This window comes from Gouania willdenowi, chromosome 4 (genome assembly GCF_900634775.1).
Source record: "Gouania willdenowi chromosome 4, fGouWil2.1, whole genome shotgun sequence".
NCBI classification, from domain to species: Eukaryota; Metazoa; Chordata; class Actinopteri; order Blenniiformes; family Gobiesocidae; genus Gouania; species Gouania willdenowi.
In genome coordinates this window covers 38952411-38973777 of record NC_041047.1, presented here as the reverse complement: position 1 = coordinate 38973777, position 21367 = coordinate 38952411, and the positions used below count along the sequence as shown (strand labels likewise).

The following is a 21367-nucleotide window of genomic DNA, read 5'->3' as shown; positions in this document are numbered from 1 at the left end:
TTTTCGCTCTTTAAAACGATCATGTGATCAGGACGCGCCGTCGGCCCCAGAGGGTTAAAAGTCAATTAGGGCTGGGTGATATGGAACAAAACTTATACCTCAATATTTTTTCTCAAAATGGTGATATATCAATCAATCAATCAATCAATCAATCAATCAATCAATCTTTATTTGTATAGCGCCAAATCATAACCAATGGTATCTCAAGGCACTTTACAGTAGAGCAGTCTTAAGGACGGACTCTTCATTTTCTGGATACACACATATGCATATATACGTATATACACATACATATGTATCCCACACCCAACATGAATTCATCATGGCGGCAAGGAAAACCTTCTGTTAAGCAGCAGGAACCTTGTGTGGATCCCATTCCTATGATGAGCAGCCATCCACGTTATGCTGTGTTGGGTGTGTGCAGAGGAGAGGGTGGAGACAGAGCCGCTGAGACTCTGTAACTCCACACTAAGGATCCCACGGACCTGCAAGACAAAAGCCAGAAGGAGTACAGGAGCAAACACACAAGGGAAGAAGCAGACATAGAGGGAGTGTTTGAGAGAGGAATGGGACCCTCTCCGGTCCCTCTCTAGCCTAAATGACCTCTCTCTTAACGCCCTCTCCAACCTCTCTCCAACCGAGCATGCCAGACCCCCCCCCCCCGGCAGTCTATGCCTATTGCATCTTAATTATGAGCTATGAGCTGGTTCCTAACTAAAAGCTTTACCAAAGAGGAATGTTTTGAGCCTAACCTTAAAGGTAGAGAGGGTGTCTGCCCCCCGAACCGTGGTTGGTAGATGGTTCCAGAGAAGTGGGGCCTGATAACTGAAAGCTCTTCCTCCTATACTACTTTTAGAGACAAATGGAACAACGAGTAGTCCAGCATTTTGAGAGCGTAGTGTTCTGGGGGGATTGTATGGCACTACAAGCTCCTTGAGATAGGCTGGTGCCTGTCCATTTAGGGCTTTATAAGTGAGAAGAAGAATCTTGAATTCTATTCTATATTTTATGGGAAGCCAATGCAGAGAGGGTAATACAGGAGTAATGTGATCTCTTCTCCTAGTTTTAGTCAGTACACGTGCTGCAGCATTTTGAACCAGCTGAAGTGTCTTAAGCGACTTGCTCGGGCAGCCTGCTAAAAGAGAATTACAATAATCCAGTCTAGAGGTAACAAAAGCATGGACTAGTTTTTCGGCGTCGCCCTGAGACAGGATAGATCTGATTTTAGCAATGTTACGGAGATGAAAGAAGGCAGTTCTTGAAGTTTGTTTTATGTGAGAGTTGAAGGATAAATCCTGATCAAATAGAACCCCAAGGTTTCTAACAGTTGTGCTTCGTGCCAGAGTAATGCCATCTAGGGCAGTTAGGCTAGCGTAGGTTTCTCTAAGGTGTCGTGGGCCCAGTACAATGACCTCAGTCTTGTCTGAGTTGAGAAGAAGAAAATTTTGGTCCATCCAGGCCCTAATGTCCTTTAGACAGGCCTCAAGTTTAGATAGCTGATTTGTCTCACCTGGCTTCATTGATACATACAGTTGGGTATCATCAGCATAGCAGTGGAAGTTAACAGAGTATTTTCTCATAACATTACCAAGGGGGATCATATAGATACAGAAGAGGATTGGACCTAGCACAGAGCCCTGAGGAACCCCGTAGCTTACTTTAGTGTACACAGAAGACCTATTATTCACGTGTACAAACTGGTACCTATCAGATAGGTAGGACTTAAACCAGTTTAGGGCAGTCCCTGTGATTCCAAGTAATTTCTCTAATCTCTCTAGTAGAATATAGTGATCTATAGTGTCAAAAGCTGCACTAAGATCTAATAAAACCAGCACTGAGAGTCGTCCTTCATCTGAAGCCCAGAGTAGATCATTATTTACTTTAACTAAAGCAGTCTCTGTGCTATGTTGAGCTCTAAAACCTGACTGGAAGTCCTCGAACAGGCTGTTGTTTTGAAGAAATTCACAGAGCTGAGCCGCCACAACTTTCTCAAGAATCTTTGAAATAAAAGGAAGATTAGATATAGGCCTGTAGTTTGCTAAAGTGCTGGAATCAAGAGTAGGTTTTTTGAGAAGGGGTTTGATTACAGCTACTTTAAAGGACTGTGGCACGTAGCCTATTGATAGGGATATATTTATTGTCTCCAACAAAGATGGGCAGACTAGGGGAACAACTTCTTTAAACAGCTTAGTTGGGATCGGATCTGAAAGGCAGGTCGATGGTTTGGAGGATGAAATAATAGAGTTAAGTTCCTGAAGTCCTATATGTGTGAAACAGTTTAGGTTAGGCCTATTTACATTTAATGGTACAGCAGGCCCAGGTGAAGGCAGGGAGTGGCTAATTTTATCTCTAATTTTATGAGTTTTATCGTTAAAAAATGTCATAAAGTCCTCACAGCTGAGGGCTAGAGGAATCATGGGCTCAATAGAGCTCTGACTTTGTGTTAGCCTGGCTACAGTGCTGAAAAGGTACCTCGGATTATTTTTATTTTCTTCAATTAGTGAGGAATAGTATGTAGATCGACTATGTCGTAAGGCTGTCATGTATTTACTATGGCTTTCTTGCCAGAGTATTCGTGACTCCTCTGTTTTATTGGAGCGCCACATTCTCTCTAATTTACGGGTTGTTTGTTTGAGTGTGTGAGTTTCAGAGCTAAACCACGGAGCTTTCCTCTGACGTTTAATAGTTTTTTCCCTCAATGGGGCAATTGAGTCCAAGGTGGATTTTAGTAGACTAGCAGAGCTATCGACAAGCAGATCCAGTTGAGAGGGGTTATAATTAATATCATAGTTATTTATTGGATGGTGCACTGAGTTTAAGGCAGCAGGAATGGCCTCTTTAAATTTAGCCACAGCACTATTGGACAGATTTCTACTCGTAACTATTTTATTGCACAGTGCGAGATCCTCTAGGATAATGTTAAAAGATATTAAAAAGTGATCTGATAGCAGAGGATTTTCAGGGTAGACTTTTAGTTCATTAATATCAAGGCCATATGTTAGAACAAGATCAAGAGTATGATTTAAACGATGAGTAGCTTCATTAATAGTTTCAAAAAAGCCAACTGAGTCTATTAGGGACATAAAGGCTGAGCTCAGGCTATCACTATCTTTGTCCACATGGATATTAAAATCTCCTACTATCAGTATTTTATCAGAACTGAGGACTAAGTTTGATATAAACTCAGAGAATTCTGATAGAAATTCAGAATAAGGGCCTGGAGGACGGTAAATTATCACAAATAAGACTGGCTGGCAGGTTTTTGATTTGGTATGAGATAAATTTAGAACCAGGCTTTCATTTTTTTTTTTTTTTTTTTTTTTTTTTTTTGAACCAGGCTTTCAAAGGAAGTGTAGTTGGCCTTTGGTTTAGGATAGATTAGGAGAGAGGAATGATAAATAGCTGCTACACCACCTCCACGGCCTATGTCTCGTGGCATATGAGTATTTAAATGACTGGGAGGAGTGGCTTCATTTAAACTAACATATTCATCTTGATACAGCCATGTTTCAGTTAAACAGAATAAATCAAAGTTATTTTCTGAGATAAGGTCATTTACTAGTAGAGATTTGGATCTCAGTGATCTAATATTTAATAGAGCACATCTAATGGTTTTATGTTTTGGTGTTTCTAGATTTGAGATTTTAATTTTTTTCAGATTTTTATAATTGATAGCTCTTTTATTTGATTTTATGTTAAAATCATTGTGAAATATGGGTCGAGGGACAGACACCGTCTCCATAAAATAATATTCACCACCATCACAACAGTTGCCATGGCGATGAACACAGCTATCATAATAGCAATGGGAGGGAAACTGTCCTAAGGCAAGCGCAGAGGGGCGTGGAGGACTCCCCCTCTGTAACATGGTCTCATTCATGAGATGTCATAACTGTGACTGTGCCATGTTTTCTGATAGTAGAGATGCTCCCTCCAAAGTAGGATGGATTCCATCTCTTCCTATCAGGTTCGGTTTTCCCCAGAAGGATCTCCAATTATCAATGAAGCCCACCTCGTTTTCTGGACACCACCTCGATAGCCAGCGGTTAAATGATGACATGCGGCTATACATGTCATCACTGGTCAGATTTGGTAAGGGACCAGAGACTGTACAAAATTAATTTAGATATCTTTACCACCTTACAGTCTGATCCCAAAGATGATTCTAGGTTAAATTTGCTGATGCAAAATGCCACACATAAACCTTTATAAACAAACAGCCGCACAATATGTGCCCCTTTAGTCTTTTAATTCTTTAAGGGACAGCACATGTGAGTGAGCTCTGTAGTGTGGCTTGTTTAGGGGCCGGTCTGGGTTAGGACACACTCAGTGATCCATCTAACTGAGCTTTTCATGATGTTCTGAGAAGTAATCAAAGCAGCAACTCCTAAAACTAGTATTTTAATACAAAATAAATATCTCAAAAATATGGAAACGTAAAGGAGGACACTGTTTGACTGTATTCTATACATAATATTAAATACTTGTTTGATGTTATTTGTACTGTGTGATTGTATAAATAAAAAGTAAAAAAATATATAGATATATCTCAATATAGGCGATATTGTCATTTTCTAATAGTTATTTTTATATTGTTATATTTCTTTGGTAATACGATTACTGATAGATTTAGTGAAATGACAAAAATAAAAGATAATGGAGATATATTTGTTTAGTTTCCTTAATTAATGGATACCGACACAAACCTTGTTTAAAAATATGAAGTAGCCACAAAGTTTTAAACCCTGAATGTGGGAAAAAAGATGCATAGAAAATTGTGTTAATCGTTGAATCATAGCACCCTGAATCATAACTGAATCATGAGGTTTCTTAGATGGCACACCCCATTAGTGATTGATCATTTTTTAGTTTACGTTTTGTTCATACCAACACTTCACCACGTTCATACCTTCAACACATACGCAGAGTTTGTGGAGCAGAGGGGGCATTGCCCCCTCTAAAGATTTCATTACAGTTTTCCCAAATTCATTCGAAAAACTACAATTCCTAATATAATGTACATAATATACAAATATTTAAAGAGCCAAAAAACAGTGATTAGGAAATGATGAAACGGCGTAAAAAAATTCAAAGGTTCACAAAATATAATCAAGTAAAAAAGTTTTGAAGAACCAGAACATTTGACCCTCCAGCTTCCCGTAGCAGCTCAAAGCTTTGTTTGTTTACAACATGGACGACCAAACCCTGCACTCAGTGCGCGCTAGTCTGGATATAAAGCGGTGGATTGAGCGGTGTTGCGCTAAACTACTTTCCCCCTCCCCCGCGACAAAATCAGCATCCCTGGCCGCTGGAGCACGTAGATATTCAGCGAAGGTGGAGTTATGTTGTTAGAGTCTTTTAACGCCATAATGATAAATCCACGTTGTTGGACATCATAAATAACAACTGCTTAATATGAGCAACTTTATTCTCTCCTTCTTTAAGTTACAGTGGGTGCTGAACATTTAAAGATGCATTTTAGATTTATTTTAGCAGGTCCATAATACAGCTTTAGAAACTTATGTTACACAAATGAAAAAACAGTTAGATTGGAAAATTTGTTTTCATTTCTTATTTGTGAAGCAAATCTTGAGACGGTCTAGGTATTTTTTATATTATATATATATTTTTTATTATTATTTTTTTTTCCTGCCCTTCTCTGCTAATAACAAAATTAAATAGTTTTTTTTTGTTTTTTTAATAAAGTTTTTCTCACCCTTCCTTAGGAAGGGCTGGTGATGGTCACAATTATGTAATAAAATAAATTCATTTATTTATTTGCAATTATAAAACATGGATTGCTGTCACAAAAAGACTAGACTACATGTAGTGTTGACCTTCGACAGCATGTGGAAACAAGCAAAATTTAATTGTAATAGCCGGCGTTCAACCCTTAGAGGGTAGTAACTCTGACATTTTACAACTAAACACGCAAAATGTTAAAAGTTGGACTCGGGCCAATCAACATTACTACTTAAAATTCAACTACATATGTATTCAGCAGTAAGAAGTGGCTTTGGAGTTCAGTTTCTCTTTAAGGCTTAGAAATACTAAACATTCATTAAAAACCATTCAACTCAACTGCCAAAAAAAATGCTAACAATTAACTAATGAATCTTTTTTTTCTGGTTAACAGTAAACAGAATAATTCGTCTTCTTTGGGTTGTGTATATATTGGAGGCAAGAACTGATAAAAAGGTAGACTTTTTTTGAAAAAGTAAAAACATTACAATTGAGTGTTTTTCTTTCGACTTTGTGATGATAATAATGCTTCAATTTTATATAGCGCTTCATGAAAGACACCTAAAGTCACTTTACAGAATTAAGGGATTATTCTTTCACTCCACACTTAGTGGTGGTAAACTACTATTGTAGCCACAGCTGCCCTGCGGAAGACTGACGGAAGCGAGGCCCCCATAGAGCCCCATCGGCCCCTCCGACCACCATCAACACTCACTCACACACTACATTCATACTAGACAAGGGTGAAGTGTCTTGCCCAAGGACCAGAGGCGTTGCAACAGAGTAGGCAACACAGGCAATTGCCTAGGGCCCCGAGCTGAAGGAGGCCCCCGAGGGATGGCTGACAGTCAATTTCAATGACAAAATAATGTAACTGCTTTGAGACGCTGCAGCGACAGCGCATCAAAGATCCTCTGCACGGGGCCCTTTCTGAGTAGTCACTGGCTATTTGCTAGTAGGGGGCCCCGACAGACGGCAGATATCAGTGACAACTTGAAACCCCCCGGACGTATTACAGTGGTACGTCAGGAACCTCCCTAATGGGAAACCACTACTACCAGTCCTGGCATCAACATGCTGATGTTATCAAACACACAGAAAAAATGAAGCGAACATATCCCACAGGGCTCATGAAAAGAAGAAAAAAAAACAAGAAGAGGATGAAAAAAAAAAAACATAATAGTGGTACGTGAGAATGTGTAAGATGTGTGTTACATTAAAAAAAAAGTTTGTCCCAGTTAGTCCCAGGCACTTTGTCCCAGACTCCCAGTTATCCACCCAGCACCAGAATGGTTAACTACACATTTAAGTCTGTGTAAAGTAAATTCAGCCATTTTTTTCTAAACACATTCATAAAGTGTGTTTATATGTTTTTATTAATCATTCAAATTTGACAGTATGGTTAAGAAAAATCTTCTGTGGTATGACAAACTTAGAGCACATATTTATTCTTACTTTACACCAATTTTAACAGTTTTATTTTAAGAAGTAGTCCAGCTTTGCTTACATATCATAAGTCTTGTTGCCAATGGCTGTGTACATACTGTACATTCATAGCCACACAATAAGTTAGTCCTTTGCTGCCAATGATATTTTCTTCCAGAATAAAGTGTTTGTTGTCAAATGGTAAAACTGATACATCCACAAATGTTCTGCTATAGCCTAAATGTTACATTTAATAAAATGTTAACATGAAGCATTAAAGTTGTTACTAAATTAATGTTCATTATTTATTCCATACATATCTCAAATGTTTAGTGTTTGTGTAGCATGCACATTTCTTTACTTTACTTTATGCAAGCCAACCAAATTTCTTCTTTTCTTTTTCTTCTTCGAGGTGTTTTGTTAAAGTTTTTTGGACCATCACCACCACAACAACACCAGCATCATCAGCAACAGCAGACCTCTCCACATGAAAGTAGGAACTTATTTAGTTTAACTTTTTTTAAGTTTAAAATATATCATGGGAGCTATCTGATTTAATATGATCACACAAATATTTCTTATACTATTTTCTTTCTAGCAATATTGACCTCATATCATGAGGGGGGTCTTGAAGAAGAAGAGTAGGACATGATGGTACCTTCATGCAGCAGCAGCATGGCAGCACAGCATTCCAACACCACCTCCTCACCACCCCATGACACAACATCACCAGAACAGAAGGTACTTAAATAATAGCAAATCAAATAATATCAGATGATCCTGCGCAGTGGCCAAAAGCAATCAATGACAATGCTCGGTGTCAAATTGTGAGAAAAGAACCACTCCAAATAACAGATATGGACTTCCCCAAAGTTCAGAAAACCCACCTTGGGAGATTCACCAAAGAAAGTTACAAAATGACAATGAGAAAAGGTCAGAAAATCCAATGTTCATGGTTAGTGTACTCTTACTTTTCACTTCAATTCCTTGTTTTTTTTTTGTTTTGTTTTTTTGCTTGGTTGCATTTTTAATCATACTTAAAATTTTGCACATTTCAGTTGTGTTTGTTTTTCTGGCATTTACTGTATATATTGTGTGTAAAGTTTGCATTTAGTTTAGATAGCTATGTTATTTTATTTCATATATTAATTATTTAACAAAGTATTTCTTTACCGATCCGTTGTCCTAGACTTCATTCATCATAGTCCTTCTTGCCTAGGGCCCCCAGGGGGTCTAGAAACGCCCCTGCCAAGGACACAATGACAGATACCACTGGGGTGACTGTCCCCCACTGTGGCACCTGGAATTCTCAGTGGTCTCCCATCCAACTACTAACCAGGCCCAGACTTGCTTAGCTTCTGAGATCTAACGGGATCGGGCAATGACAGACTGGTAAGACCAATTTGGGGTGTGTGTGTGTGTGTGTGTGTGTGTGTGTGTGTGTGTGCGCGTGTGCGTACCAGGACTTGGGCTCTCCAAAGTGCAGGTAGTTGATGCTGTACAGGTCCATGTCCTCCGTGTGCCAAGCCAACGCACTCTTCCACATCCCAAAGTACAGGCACGGCGTGTTGACCCCCTTAATATCGATGCCACTCTCCTTTTCCACCACATTGAGGATGGAGTTCAGACGGCCAACGTTCCACTCTCTCACGTCCTGTGGGGGAGGATTCACACGAGGCCTTTAATTGCATTACAGACTTACTGCGCTACTAATCTTGGAGCAAAAACTACAAACAAATGCAGATTGTAAAAAGTGAGAGGGTTGGATCTCAGAGTAAGAGAAGGAGCATTCACTGGATCGTAGAGCGTCCCACTGACGTCAGCGCCATACAGCGGAGGGTTAAAGGTCAAGTTCTTCCAGAAGTTCCTCTCCAGCTCTTCGAAGCCCTGACAACCTGGACTGCAGAACCTGAAGTCAGTGAGAAACGTCAGCACGCACACACACACGCAACACTGAGAGCTCACACTGTGTGGATACAAGAGTTGGGGTCAATTACATTTTTCAGTTACAATTACAACTTCAATTAGCCATATTCAATTACAATTACAGTCACCAGCATTTTTTCCCAATTACAAAAAAAATTACAATGATTTTTTATCCTCAGAAAGTCAATTACAATCACGTTCTCAATGACTAAAGTTCAATTATAATTAATCACAATTACTGAGCCTGAAATAAATTACCCAAAAAAAAGTTAACCTTCCTCTTGTGTTATCATCTCTTATGATAATGGGTCCTAAATCAGCTGTAAAATACACTAAAAACAAATATCTATCTTCTAATTTATTTCCTATATACTGGTTACCTTGTTAGGCTTCCTAATCAATGAAAATATATAGGTTTTAATATTTTTGGTGTGGGGGTCCTTTTTATGCCAGTATACCCCTCAATTTCATTTTTTTTTTTTTTTTTTTTTAAAAATGGTAAAATGTGGGAAAGCTTGATATGAAACATTTTTACATACATATGTGTAGAACTGTACAAAGAACTGTAACATGGTTCCTCAGTTTTGCTTTAAATTATAATTGACAACTTTATAGAATTTTCATGGCAATTACAAATACAAGTCAATTATCTAAACTCAATTACAAATTAATTATGATTACGACAGCAATAGATTTTTAAAATTAAAATTACACCATAATTGTAATAAATTATCAATTACACAATTATAATTGACCCCAACCCTGGTGGATACTTTCACCTACTTCTCCAACTTTGAGGTCTTGCGGAATTCGTGGACAGTCATTGGCTTCTTCTGGATGTTGTACTGAGTGAAGAGTCCTGATTGGCCGGTAACCACCTGCTGAATGGGGGCGGGAATCTGCAGGTCGTCGATATTGTCATACGTCCTTCTAGGCTTCCAGTCTTTAGGAGGAATGACCTTTGACAAAGTGAGGTCAACCAATTATAAGCTGCGTTTCCATTACCTTTGGAAATGCCCAAAATCTAAATAGTGCAATAAAAACTGGTAATGGAAACACCTTCATTTAGAAAAACACTTAACTATCGCTAAAAAGTTTTGACTCTTTCATGAGAAGGTTTTTCAGACGTTTCGATATTGAAATGTGTCGCAAAAGCGTCACGGAAACACTTTTTCCGCAAATACACATCACAGAACTTGACGTACCTGGTCACATGACCACTGCTCTCTGAGAAAACATGACGCGGTAATTGTGGACAGAAGGGGAGACCCAGACATTTCTTAGCATTATAATTTAAAATGATAAGTGCCACGTTAGACGTGAAACAATAAAGGAATACAGAGTGTTATAAGGAGGTTCCTAGCGTCCGTCTTCCTGCAGCGAAGAGTTGCAGGGCTCCTCCCCAAAACTACGTTCAATGGAAACACGTTCAAAGCGCAGCTATATTTATTTCACAAAAATCTGTAATGGAAACCCAGCTACAGACTAATCAAGGTTAAACAACTGTCACCTTAGGGCACATGTATTAAACTCAAGGCCCGGGGGCAAAATCTGGCTCATTGGAGTATCCAATTTGGCCTGCAAGATAAAGTAAAAACTTTTAATGTAAATGAAACTCAACAATATTTTACGGGCTCACAGTTTTTCTGGTGCTCATATCGTATTATGACAGTCATTTTTAATTTTAAACTGTTGAAAAAAAATCTTTTAATTTTCCTCAAATTATTACTCGTGGTGCCGTGTGACTCGATTAAAATAAGCTATCTAATTAATTAGGAACTTTATAATGAATTCATCTTGATTAATCTAAATTAATGGCCTAACAATATTGGACGAGAAGCAACTTATTTGGCATATGACCTGCTAGAGCTTAGAGCCTACATTGTCTACAAAACTAAAAGTCAGCGCTTCTTGCTACTATAGATACTTATATATATACTGTATATATCAGGGGTGCCAAACGATAATTTTTTTTAATTGCGATTAATCGCACAACTTCCATAATTAACTCATGATTAATCGCTAAATAATCTCATACTCTTATAAACATAGGAGTGGACCAATATGCTTACATTATTAAAAAAAACATTATTGCAAAATTTAAAATTCAGCCCAACAGGAATCATCAAATGGGCACATTAACATGAATAAACGTCCAGTTTTCAGAGCTTAAAATAAATAATTGATCCTTCTGCCTCACAGCAGAGACATTTCGTCATTTTAAACGTACCACCTCGAAGCAAATAGCACTAGCTATATGATTGTGCCTAACCACCTCACATGGGTAGAAATAAAACAAAACACAAAATCATCCCTTACTACAAAGTAGGCTCAACATAGGGTGTTACAACACAAATTAAAACAAAATTTTTTTGCCATTCACAGCTGTCATACAGTATTGTATTCAGCATAGTCTGTGTACGTGTAGTCATTTGATGTGATACAAATGATTTCATGCAGACCTTCGTCCTCCACAATGCTAATCGGCCTGCAGGATGTAGCCACCCATTTAGCGATTGCTGTTGAAAGTTCGTTGCTTGTCGATATGTCCAGTGTCCTCTGTAAACAATCCAACGTGGTCTGCCTTTGGCGTGGAAGAGGTGGGGCCGCAGCAACGACTGTATGCTTAGCAAGCAGGTGATATTTTAAACTTGACGTATTTCAATGATATGCCAACTCGCACCGACAATACACGCATATGACTTGTTTTGTCGTGTGAACCTTTTTCCTTGTCCATAGCTCTACGCTGCTCTACCTTCATCCACAAACATGTTGCTACCTGAATTGCCAATAACGAACGGGGCCGCCCTAATGTTCTTCTTCGTGGTCTTTATTGGTGGTTGGCCTCCACCATTTGGGGCATTACCGCCTTCTACTGACACGAAGTGTGGGGAACAGCTCCAAGCTCAATCAATCTCCTGCAAGTTGACCAACCTGGCGTACTTTAATCGCGCATTAAAAAAAAAAAGTGGCGTTAAAGGGAATTTGCATTAATGTGTTAATAATGCATCAATTTTGACAGCCCTTATATATATATATATATATATATATATATATATATAATATGATTGCATTGTTCACAAACTTAAATTTAACTAAGCTATATTCATGCTTTCTAGATTTTTTGTAATCTTTATGAAACAATGCGTTTTTGTATTAAAATAAAAAACAGCACTTAGTCCAGAACATCCCAGAGAAATGTAAACTGAACAGTGTAAAATAGCTAGAATATCACGAAATAAACAGAGCAACTGATGAAGCCGATGAATTTAGTTACATAACAGTTGATAAGTTGGGTCAGACAATGCTGTAGCAGCACTTCTAGCCCCGCCCACATCCTCTACCACAGAGAATGGTCGACTGTCCACTACTATCATTTATCCACTGACTTTGTTCATTTGTCACTCATGGATTTATTCATTTTGCCTCTGAACCCTGTCTGAGTGTCCAGTGTGGATTGGAGACACTGTCTACTCCCACTAGGACCGTTGTCCCTGCTAGCTGCTGCATGTTAGCATTGAGGTGCTAGCTGCTACATGTTTAGCACTGAGGTGCAAGCTGCTACATGTTTAGCACTGAGGTGTTAGCTGCTACATGTTAAGCATTGAGGTGTAGCTGCTACATGTTTAGCATTGAGGTGCTAGCTTAGGCTACAAGAGCTCCGGTGACCAACAAACTCTTTCTTGCAGAATTTATGCACAAATGGGCTTTTGATAATGAGGCTCCTCTGTCCTCCACTCATTACCTGTATTAATGGAACCTGTTTGAACTCGTTCTCAGTATAACAGACACCTGTCCACAACCTCAAACAGTCACACTCCAAACTCCACTATGGCCAAGACCAAAGAACCGTCAAAGGACATTAGAAACAAAATTGTAGACCTGCACCAGGTAGGTAAGCAGCTTGGTGTAAAGAAATCAACTGTGGGAGCAATTATTAGAAAATGGAAGATGTACAAGACCACTGATAATCTCCCTCGATCTGGGTCTCCACACAAAAAACCCAAAACCATACGGGGGTTGTCGTCTGAAGTTTGCTAGAGAGCATGTCAATGATCCAGAAGAGGATTGGGCAAATGTCGTATAGTCAGATTAAACCGAAATTTAACTTTTTGGTAAAAACTTAACTTGATGTGTTTGGAGGAGAAAGAACACCATACCTACTGTAAAGCATGGGGGTGGTAACATCATGCTTTGGGGATGTTTCTCTGCAAAGGGACCAGGACGACTGATCCGTGTAAAGGAAAGAATGAATGGGGTCATGTATCGTGAGATTTTGAGTGAAAACCTCCTTCCATCAGCAAGGGCATTGAAGATTAAATGTGGCTGGGTCTTTCAGCACAACAATGATCCCAAACACACCGCCCGGGAAATGAAGGAGTGGCTTAGTAAGAAGCATTTCAAGGTCCTTGAGTGGCCTAGCCAGTCTCCAGATCTCAACCCCATACAAAATCTTTGAAGGGAGTTGAAAGTCCATGTTGCCCAGTGACAGCCCCAAAACATCACTGCTCTAGAGGAGATCTGCATGGAGGAATGGGCCAAAATACCAGGAACAGAGAGTTACACACATGGACTTACTTTTGCCATCCCAGCTCGGTGTGCTCCCTGAGATTCCATATGGGCGATGTAGCGGCTGAAGTCCTCAAACTCTGCTTTGGATGGGGTGAAGGTCATTATGTTGAAGCCCACTGTCGGTGCTGGGGAGGTCGTGCTCATCTTGTGGAGCTGGTAGTTAGAACGTCCCTCTGGTTGATGGGAAACATTAACACATGCTGTTAAACGGCTCCGTGGATGACATACTACGACCAAGATTTTTTTAAATTAAAATCATTATTTTTCCTCTGAAAGTCAATTGCTAAAATTCAATCACAATTAATCACAATTATTAACCCCATAAAATGTAACCTTCCTCTTGTGTTAGCATCTCTTATGATAACAGGTCTGTTTTGAACCATGTCTTAAAATAAATTCATATATATATTTTTAATTATATTTAAGAAAACTGACTGGTAAATTTGATATGAAACATTTTAACAATTGTTAACTAAGTATGCCTATGTGTAAGCCAAAAAACTATAACATGGTTCTTAGGGGTGAGTATTGGCAAGGATGTTGCCATACAATATGTATCACGATACGATATTATTGTGATATGACAAGTTAATATAAAAATTCAACGTAGAGATGAAAAATCAAGTTGCTGTATATGTTCATCATATGTTCATAAGATATTGATAATTCAGAGGTAGGGGTGTGAAAATAAAAATCGATATAACACGATTTTTTTTTTGGGGATATTTAACCAATATTTTTGTGAATTTGTGCAGTATTTCAGTGGTGGTTACAATGCTTTCAATGTCTTGCAATGGTTATTTGATGCACTCTATTTTATGATAGCAGTGTGTAACACTGAATTTTCTTTTTTTTTCAGTGAAAATGTGCAAAAACACCAATAATAAATAGGATGTTTTGAAGCAAATAGTTTTGAATCAATTTGTCCTCTGAATATCAATATCTTCTGATGAACATATACAGCAACTTGATTTTTCATCTCTACGTTTAGTTTTGATATTAACTGGGTAGAAAACTAAACTATTTGAACTCATTTACAACTCAATTACAATTACAACAGCGACACTTTTTTTTTACAATTACATCATAATTATAATTGACCCCAACCCTACCAGTCACAATACATCCCGATACTAAATAATATGATATATATCGCAATATCAATAATTAAAAATGTCACCTTTACAAGTACAAAATGGTATGAAATACAACTAATTTCATTTTTTTAAACTTGTGAGAACAAGTACCGTAGATGGTAATTTACCATAATTCAAGCACCAATATCAAAAACAAGTGGTATGTTTATCAAACTGTGAAATTAAATTTTTCATAAAAAGTATAACTTTTGCTTCTACAACAGATTCTGATATTGTTAAGTTGTTTAAATCTTTAAAAAAAAAAAAAAAAAAAAGACATACATCTATAAGGTCTGATGGTTGGTTTAGTGACACCTAGTGACCGGGCGTTTAAGTGTTATTCATATGATAGCGCAATTAAATGGTTTTTCTACTAAAAAAAAAATTGATTTGGACATTTTTTGAATCAGTACGATAACCATCGAGTGAAATATTGTGATTACACCCTAAAAACTTAGTGGCATCGTTAATCTAAATCCTACACCCAATTAGTACGTAAACATCATCATATACATTTAAACATGAGCCTTCCATTCTGCAGCTTCAGATCAGATACATATGAATTATGTTATTTTATTTATTCGTTTATTTTGTTGTTGTTTTTTAACACTTTTAGATTCATGAATGTAAAGTGAACTACAAATGAAATGCATTATTTTTTATTATTAGCATTCTTTCTATTGTTATTGTGTACTTTGTATATTTTGGACATATTTTTGTAATCATTTGGGTGTTATTTTGTGTATTTTTTGGTGCATTTTTTTGTTGTTGTTTTGTCTTTTTGTGTTTACTTTGCCAGCTGACACAAGCAAACAGGATACACTAAATAAGAAGGGGTATGTAATGTATGATAAAGCAAATGGGGCTACATGAGACAAAACATTAAACAAAGGACAGATAAAATGGGAAAAATATTAATTCAATACATTATGTAGGTTCACATCCTGCTTCTTTCACCAAAAGCCCACCTTTAATCCAAACTAACGAATAACAGGCATGATAGATAGATAGATAGATAGATAGATAGATAGATAGATAGATAGATAGATAGATAAGCTTCATTTCAGGCTCGTAGTCCACATCATAAACAGACAATATATACAAATCACAGAGAAAAAAAAAAAAGAATACATTAAAAGAATATACGAGCCTCATAAATAATCCAGCCAAGTTAACCATTTATAACGTATCCGATAAATTCCTGATTTAACTACATCACGATGGATAGTGGAGTATTTATACATTTATGTACATGAGAGTTTCCCCAAAACAAAGTGTTTAACTTTAGTCGGAGTGATGGAAACGCCCCGAAAGCTTGAGATCACCCGTGATTGGACAGAATCACACTTGGCTCTGATTCTCAGCATATGATTGGACAAACGACAAATCAATCTAACTCGACGGCCCACTGAGGACTCTGCCTGTGGGAGAAAACATTTAGCTTTGCTAGTAAACATGCTATTATACACCAAACTCTCTCAAACCCCGTAATCCCAACATTAATAAACTATAACCCAGTACACATTAGCAGTATGTTAGGATAGCTCTGACGCCGTGACGAGGCTGGTAGTGTTTTAATAAACAAAGTGACGGACTCAGAGGTTTGACAGCTGCTAACAGAGTTAGCAATCTTGGCTTGTTGCGGAGCGTTAGTTTTTGGAGTCAAACTCTGGCTTCTGCCACAAAAACTGTTTCTAAAGTGACAAACGGACACTTACACACACTGAAGCGGAGGAGAGATGTGATGTCTCAGGTCACAGGACGGAAAGTCTAAAAAGTCAGGCATCCTCGGTAGGGCAACAACGACAGTCCTCCATCCTGAGCGCGTCACAACACGCATGCTCAGTGCGTGATTGTTTACGTGCGGCTGGGGGCGGCCTTAACTCGCCATCAGCCAATCACACGCTGCGCTGCGCAGAGACAGGGGCGCACATAACTTTATTTGTTCTGGTGCTCAGGGAAGCTTCTGAGGTGTATTCCATAAAGGAGGTTTAACAAATTCTGAGTTTATCCATAAACTCTGGGTCAACATACCCCATGATGGGAAACTCTGGGTATCTGATTCCATTACAGCTGGTATGAAGTGGGTCAATCAACCCTGAGTATGTAAACCTTGGGTTACTTTGGTGGACGCACAATATAAAGCCATCATCAGTGAAGCAGAGATTAATCAAGCTGCCATGGCAACCAACCGGAAGAGAGTGATTAATTCAGCCTGATGGGTGAAATAAACCGGTGTTATTGGAATATGAGCCTGTTCTAAATGCACATTCACTAAGAACGCTACTTCAGCGACTATAGTCTTTTAAATCTCCCGTGATTAGTCATGCTTTTTGGTCACTTCATTGCTCCAGGTACGCGGCAACTGTGTGTAATAATATTAATAAAAAAGTGTTTGATGAGCTGTGGCAGCAGCATAGGATGGCTGCAAAGAAAGTCCTCCAGCTACAGTGGCTATAACGACAGTGAAGGCAGCTTGACATTGCATCATTTATATTGATTTTTAATGTAATGTAGGTGCCAGAGTCATGTTGACGTCCAAAAAAAAAAAAACTTTAGCTGGGATCAAACCTCCAACCCTACTCTCCCAAGGACAGAACCTTAACTCATTACACCGTGCCTTTATTGTCATTATACAATTGTACAATGAGATTTAATGGCTTCACCTAAAAGGTGCAGTCCGCAACTCTCTGATCCCTCCCTCCCCCTTCCTCCTGGCTGCTCTCTTGCCCTGCCTCCAAACTTTCCAAAGTCCCTCCCTCAGAGGAGATAACAAGCTAACATTAGCCTGACAGCAACATCACAGTAATATAACATGCTCTGTTAAAAGCATATTACTGCAGCGCTTCTCCACCTCAATGTGCACAAACCTCAGCAGCAGCAACAACTCAGTGTCAATTACAGCAGCCACTGTAAAACAGATGGCGCTCTAGCTCCGGGAAAGCGGCGGGGCCTGTGAGCAACAGCTGTCAGATGGTCCATCAAACACAATCCTGGCTCTTATTGGTTATTTTTTCTCAGTCGCGGTGCACACTGGCAATCTGCCAAAGGCTGCAGGCGCAGCAGGGGGTGGGGCTTAATGAGTCTGTTTTTTTCACACAAACAACTAGTTTGATGTAAAGCTGTCCTTACATAGTGACAGCTTTAGCAAATATGACAAAAAGTCACTTTCATAAGAGTTGCAGACTGCACCTTTAAAGTGCACACAGCTAAAAAGAAAAAAAACAACAGAAGAAGAAAATAAATAGTAACTCTATGATGGTGTCACGGCAAATTTGCAGTTGACCTCATTTGGAGACATGATTTATTGCTCTGGTTGAATGATGGAGTCCAGTCGAAGTGTGATGATTTTATAAAAAAAGGATTTATTATAAACTAAATGAAAAAGCGTATAAAAGAAGAAATGTCCCATCCTGATGGGAGGAAAGGCGGCCAGGTACTAAGCAGGATGGTTCAAAAGGTCTTGTGTCTGGCTCAGGATATACATGACTGACCAACAGTTTTCACAGTTTTAAGCTTTATACAGATATGAGAAAAAGTCCCAACCCTGAAAGAAAGAAAAGGAGGGGGTCAGATGTTCCCAACAGTAAAAGTGGAGGAAAGGTTGGCACCACTGTTATCTGTCCTTGATAGTGTGTGTGCATGTATATCTGCATGTGAGTTTGAGTTTGGCCTTCAGCAGAGACTGTGAGTTGCACTGTGGATACAATACGATCTGTACTGTTTAATCTAACATGACTCAGCTGTTCAAAAGTGCAAAGAGTAATGCAGTCAGCATGTATTAAAACATGACAATGTGTACACATGAACACACATTTGATATGATGATGAATATAATAATTGCCATAACAATGGTATGGTAAGGTATGATGTGTTATTTACAGGTAGCAGCGTAGTAAATTGTGAAAAGATATTGCAGAAAATAAAAATAAATATTGCACAGTATGAAATGTAAACTATTGAATAATTGAAAATCTAAAAAATATAAATATTGCACAGTATAAATTGTAAAGACTATGCGCAGGAATATAAAATATAATTATTGCACAGTATGAAGTAAAACTATAACAGAAATATATAAATGTTGCACAGTATGAAGTGAACTATAGCAGAAATATATATATTTCAAAGTACGAGGTAGACTATTGCAAATATAAAAGTGTAAATATTGCGCGGAACGAAATGTGAACTATTGCAGAAGTATATACAAAAATATATATATAAATATTGTGCAGCACTAAGTGTAAACACAGAGTGATACAGAGTATAAAAGAGTAATACAGAGTATGATAGTAAAATATTGCACAGTGTGGAATGTAAAGTGCATGTGGTAAAGGTGGGATGGTCTAACACACATTGTTCAGTGTGGTTATGGCTGTGGGGAAGAAGCTGTTCTTAAATCTGTTTGTCCGAGCTCTGACAGATCTGTAGCGTCTACCAGAGGACAACATATCAAACAGATGAAAGCCGGGGTGAGAACTGTTCTTAACAATGTTTTTTGCTCTGCTCAGGCAGCGGGAGTTGTAAATGTCCCTTAGGGAGGGGAGAGTGCAGCCCATGATCCTCTGAGCTGTGTTGATTACTCTCTGAAGGCTCTTCCTGTCTGCTTCAGTGCAACAGGTGTACCACACTGTGATGCAGTACAGCAGCAGGCTCTCTGGAAGAGCAGTAGAAGTTCACCAGCAGCTTCACATTTAGGCTGGTCTTCCTGAGCACTCTCAGAAAGTGCAGGCGTTGTTGGGCCTTCTTGATGATCGCTGAGATGTTAGGAGTCCAGGAGAGGTCAGCAGAGATGAGGGTGCCCAGGAACCTGAAGGTTTGAACCTTGTCTACACAGACAGCGTTGATGTAGAGGAGGGCTGGCTCTGCCTGGTGCTTTCTGAAGTCAAAGAGGATTTCCTTTGTTTTTGTAAAGTTCAGTGCCTGGTTGTTCACTGAACACCACGATGTCAACCTCAGGATCTCATCCCTGTAAGCAGACTCGTCTCCCCCACAGTGGTATCATCTGCAAATTTGACAATGGTATTTCCAAGGTGGGATGGGCTACAGTCGGGGTGGATATTGGCAGGGGGCCTTGGGGTTGGGGGTTGGGGTCGGTGGCGGGGTGCCCTGGGTCCTCGACTCCGTGGGGCTTTCTCAGATGTGTATATGAGGGGCGGTGGCTGCCTCTCGGTTTGGGATCTTAAGAGCATCTGGGGGGTTTCTCAGCCGTGGGGGGGGGGGGGGCCTGGGGCTCCTTGGCCCCCGCTCTTTCTGCTGGCCTAGCTGCATCTTCGGTTCCGGGGCAGCGCTTGGGTTTGCTGGTGTATTTTTCTCCAGGGGGGGCTCCAACTCCAAAATAGATATACACCAAAAAAAGTGTCTGTGTAGCTTTGAACAAATAAGTAAAGACAGAACTGCTTTCAAACTAACCATATTTATTGTCATTGAACCCATAAACAAGCAAGAACAAATATAGTAGTAGTTTATACCAGTGGTTCTCAAACTTTTTTAGCTCAAGTACCCCATTTCTCTCATTTCTGAATCCATGTACCCCCTTATGTCCAACTACCACATTTTGCTCAGAATACTATATGAAAAAACCACTATAGATCATAATGATGGAATTAATGAGTGATAACACACATTTTAAAGAATCTCATTTTGTAAATAAGTGGAAATAAGCAGTGTTTAGTGCCTCATGTATACGTATTTATTTCTATAGTTTTTATCATTTATGATCATCTCCCTCCTGATGTGGGACCAGGAGAATGATCCTTGTTTTTTCATTTCTATCATCATTATGTGGGTTTTCTGTGTCAATGTGTGTGTTTCTGGTTTCATTTTGTGTATTTTGTTTTTGTGTGTGGTTGGTATTATTTAAATTATTCCATCTCAGTCTGTTTCTTTTGTCATTTTGAATGTTTCTCTGTTGTGTTTGTGAAATTTGCAGCAATGTATCTTTGTTGTCGTCTTGTGTGTTGCTGGAAATAGTAAGTATTTGAATTTCTTAGTGTGTGTTTTTGGTGTCATTTTGCAGATTTTGTTGTTGGTTGTCTTTTCTTTTTATTATTCGGTGTATTTTTCTCTTATTTGGTGTTTTTATTGTCATTTTGTGAATTGCTGGTAATATTTAGTAGTATATTATCATTTTGAACTAAAGAAATAAACATTATAAAACCCCATATTTTTAGTGCTTTCATTTGTTAATTTTCCTTCTCTCTCTCTCAAATATATGGTAATACTAAAGCCAAAAACAATTTGGGCTTTAAAACATGGTTAAACAGGGGCATAATGACTCTACAAGACCTACACAAAGACTGTAATTTAATGTCATTTGATGAGTTAAAGGCCAAATTTGATGTGCCACAAAAACACTTCTTTAAGTATTTACAACTTAGAAGTTTTATTCAGACACACTTAAAAAAAATTGGTGCAACAACCTCCTCTGTCCAGGCTAGAAACTTTTGTTACAAAGAATTGTTTCAGTACAGGGCTGAGGAAGACATCTGCATTTAAATAAATTTAATTCTAAGCTACCTGACCTACCTGCATTTTCTTATTCAGTGACTGTTAAATATTGACTA

The 21367-nt window shown here is 38.6% G+C and overlaps 1 protein-coding gene across 1 annotated transcript in view; it reads right to left on the bottom strand.

The window, feature by feature from the left end:
• kdm4aa (lysine (K)-specific demethylase 4A, genome duplicate a) overlaps positions 1-16655 on the bottom strand; it is a 46948-nt gene extending 30293 nt beyond the window's left edge. Inside the window, exons 1-5 of the mRNA XM_028444064.1 lie at positions 16520-16655; positions 13672-13838; positions 9877-10052; positions 8962-9076; positions 8628-8821 (exon numbers count right to left, since the gene is read on the bottom strand). Of these exons, the coding sequence (XP_028299865.1) occupies positions 8628-8821; positions 8962-9076; positions 9877-10052; positions 13672-13809 (623 nt within the window). The 5' untranslated portion in view covers positions 13810-13838; positions 16520-16655. The remainder of the gene's footprint in view (positions 1-8627; positions 8822-8961; positions 9077-9876; positions 10053-13671; positions 13839-16519) is intronic.
• Between the last annotated feature and the right edge of the window lie 4712 nt (positions 16656-21367).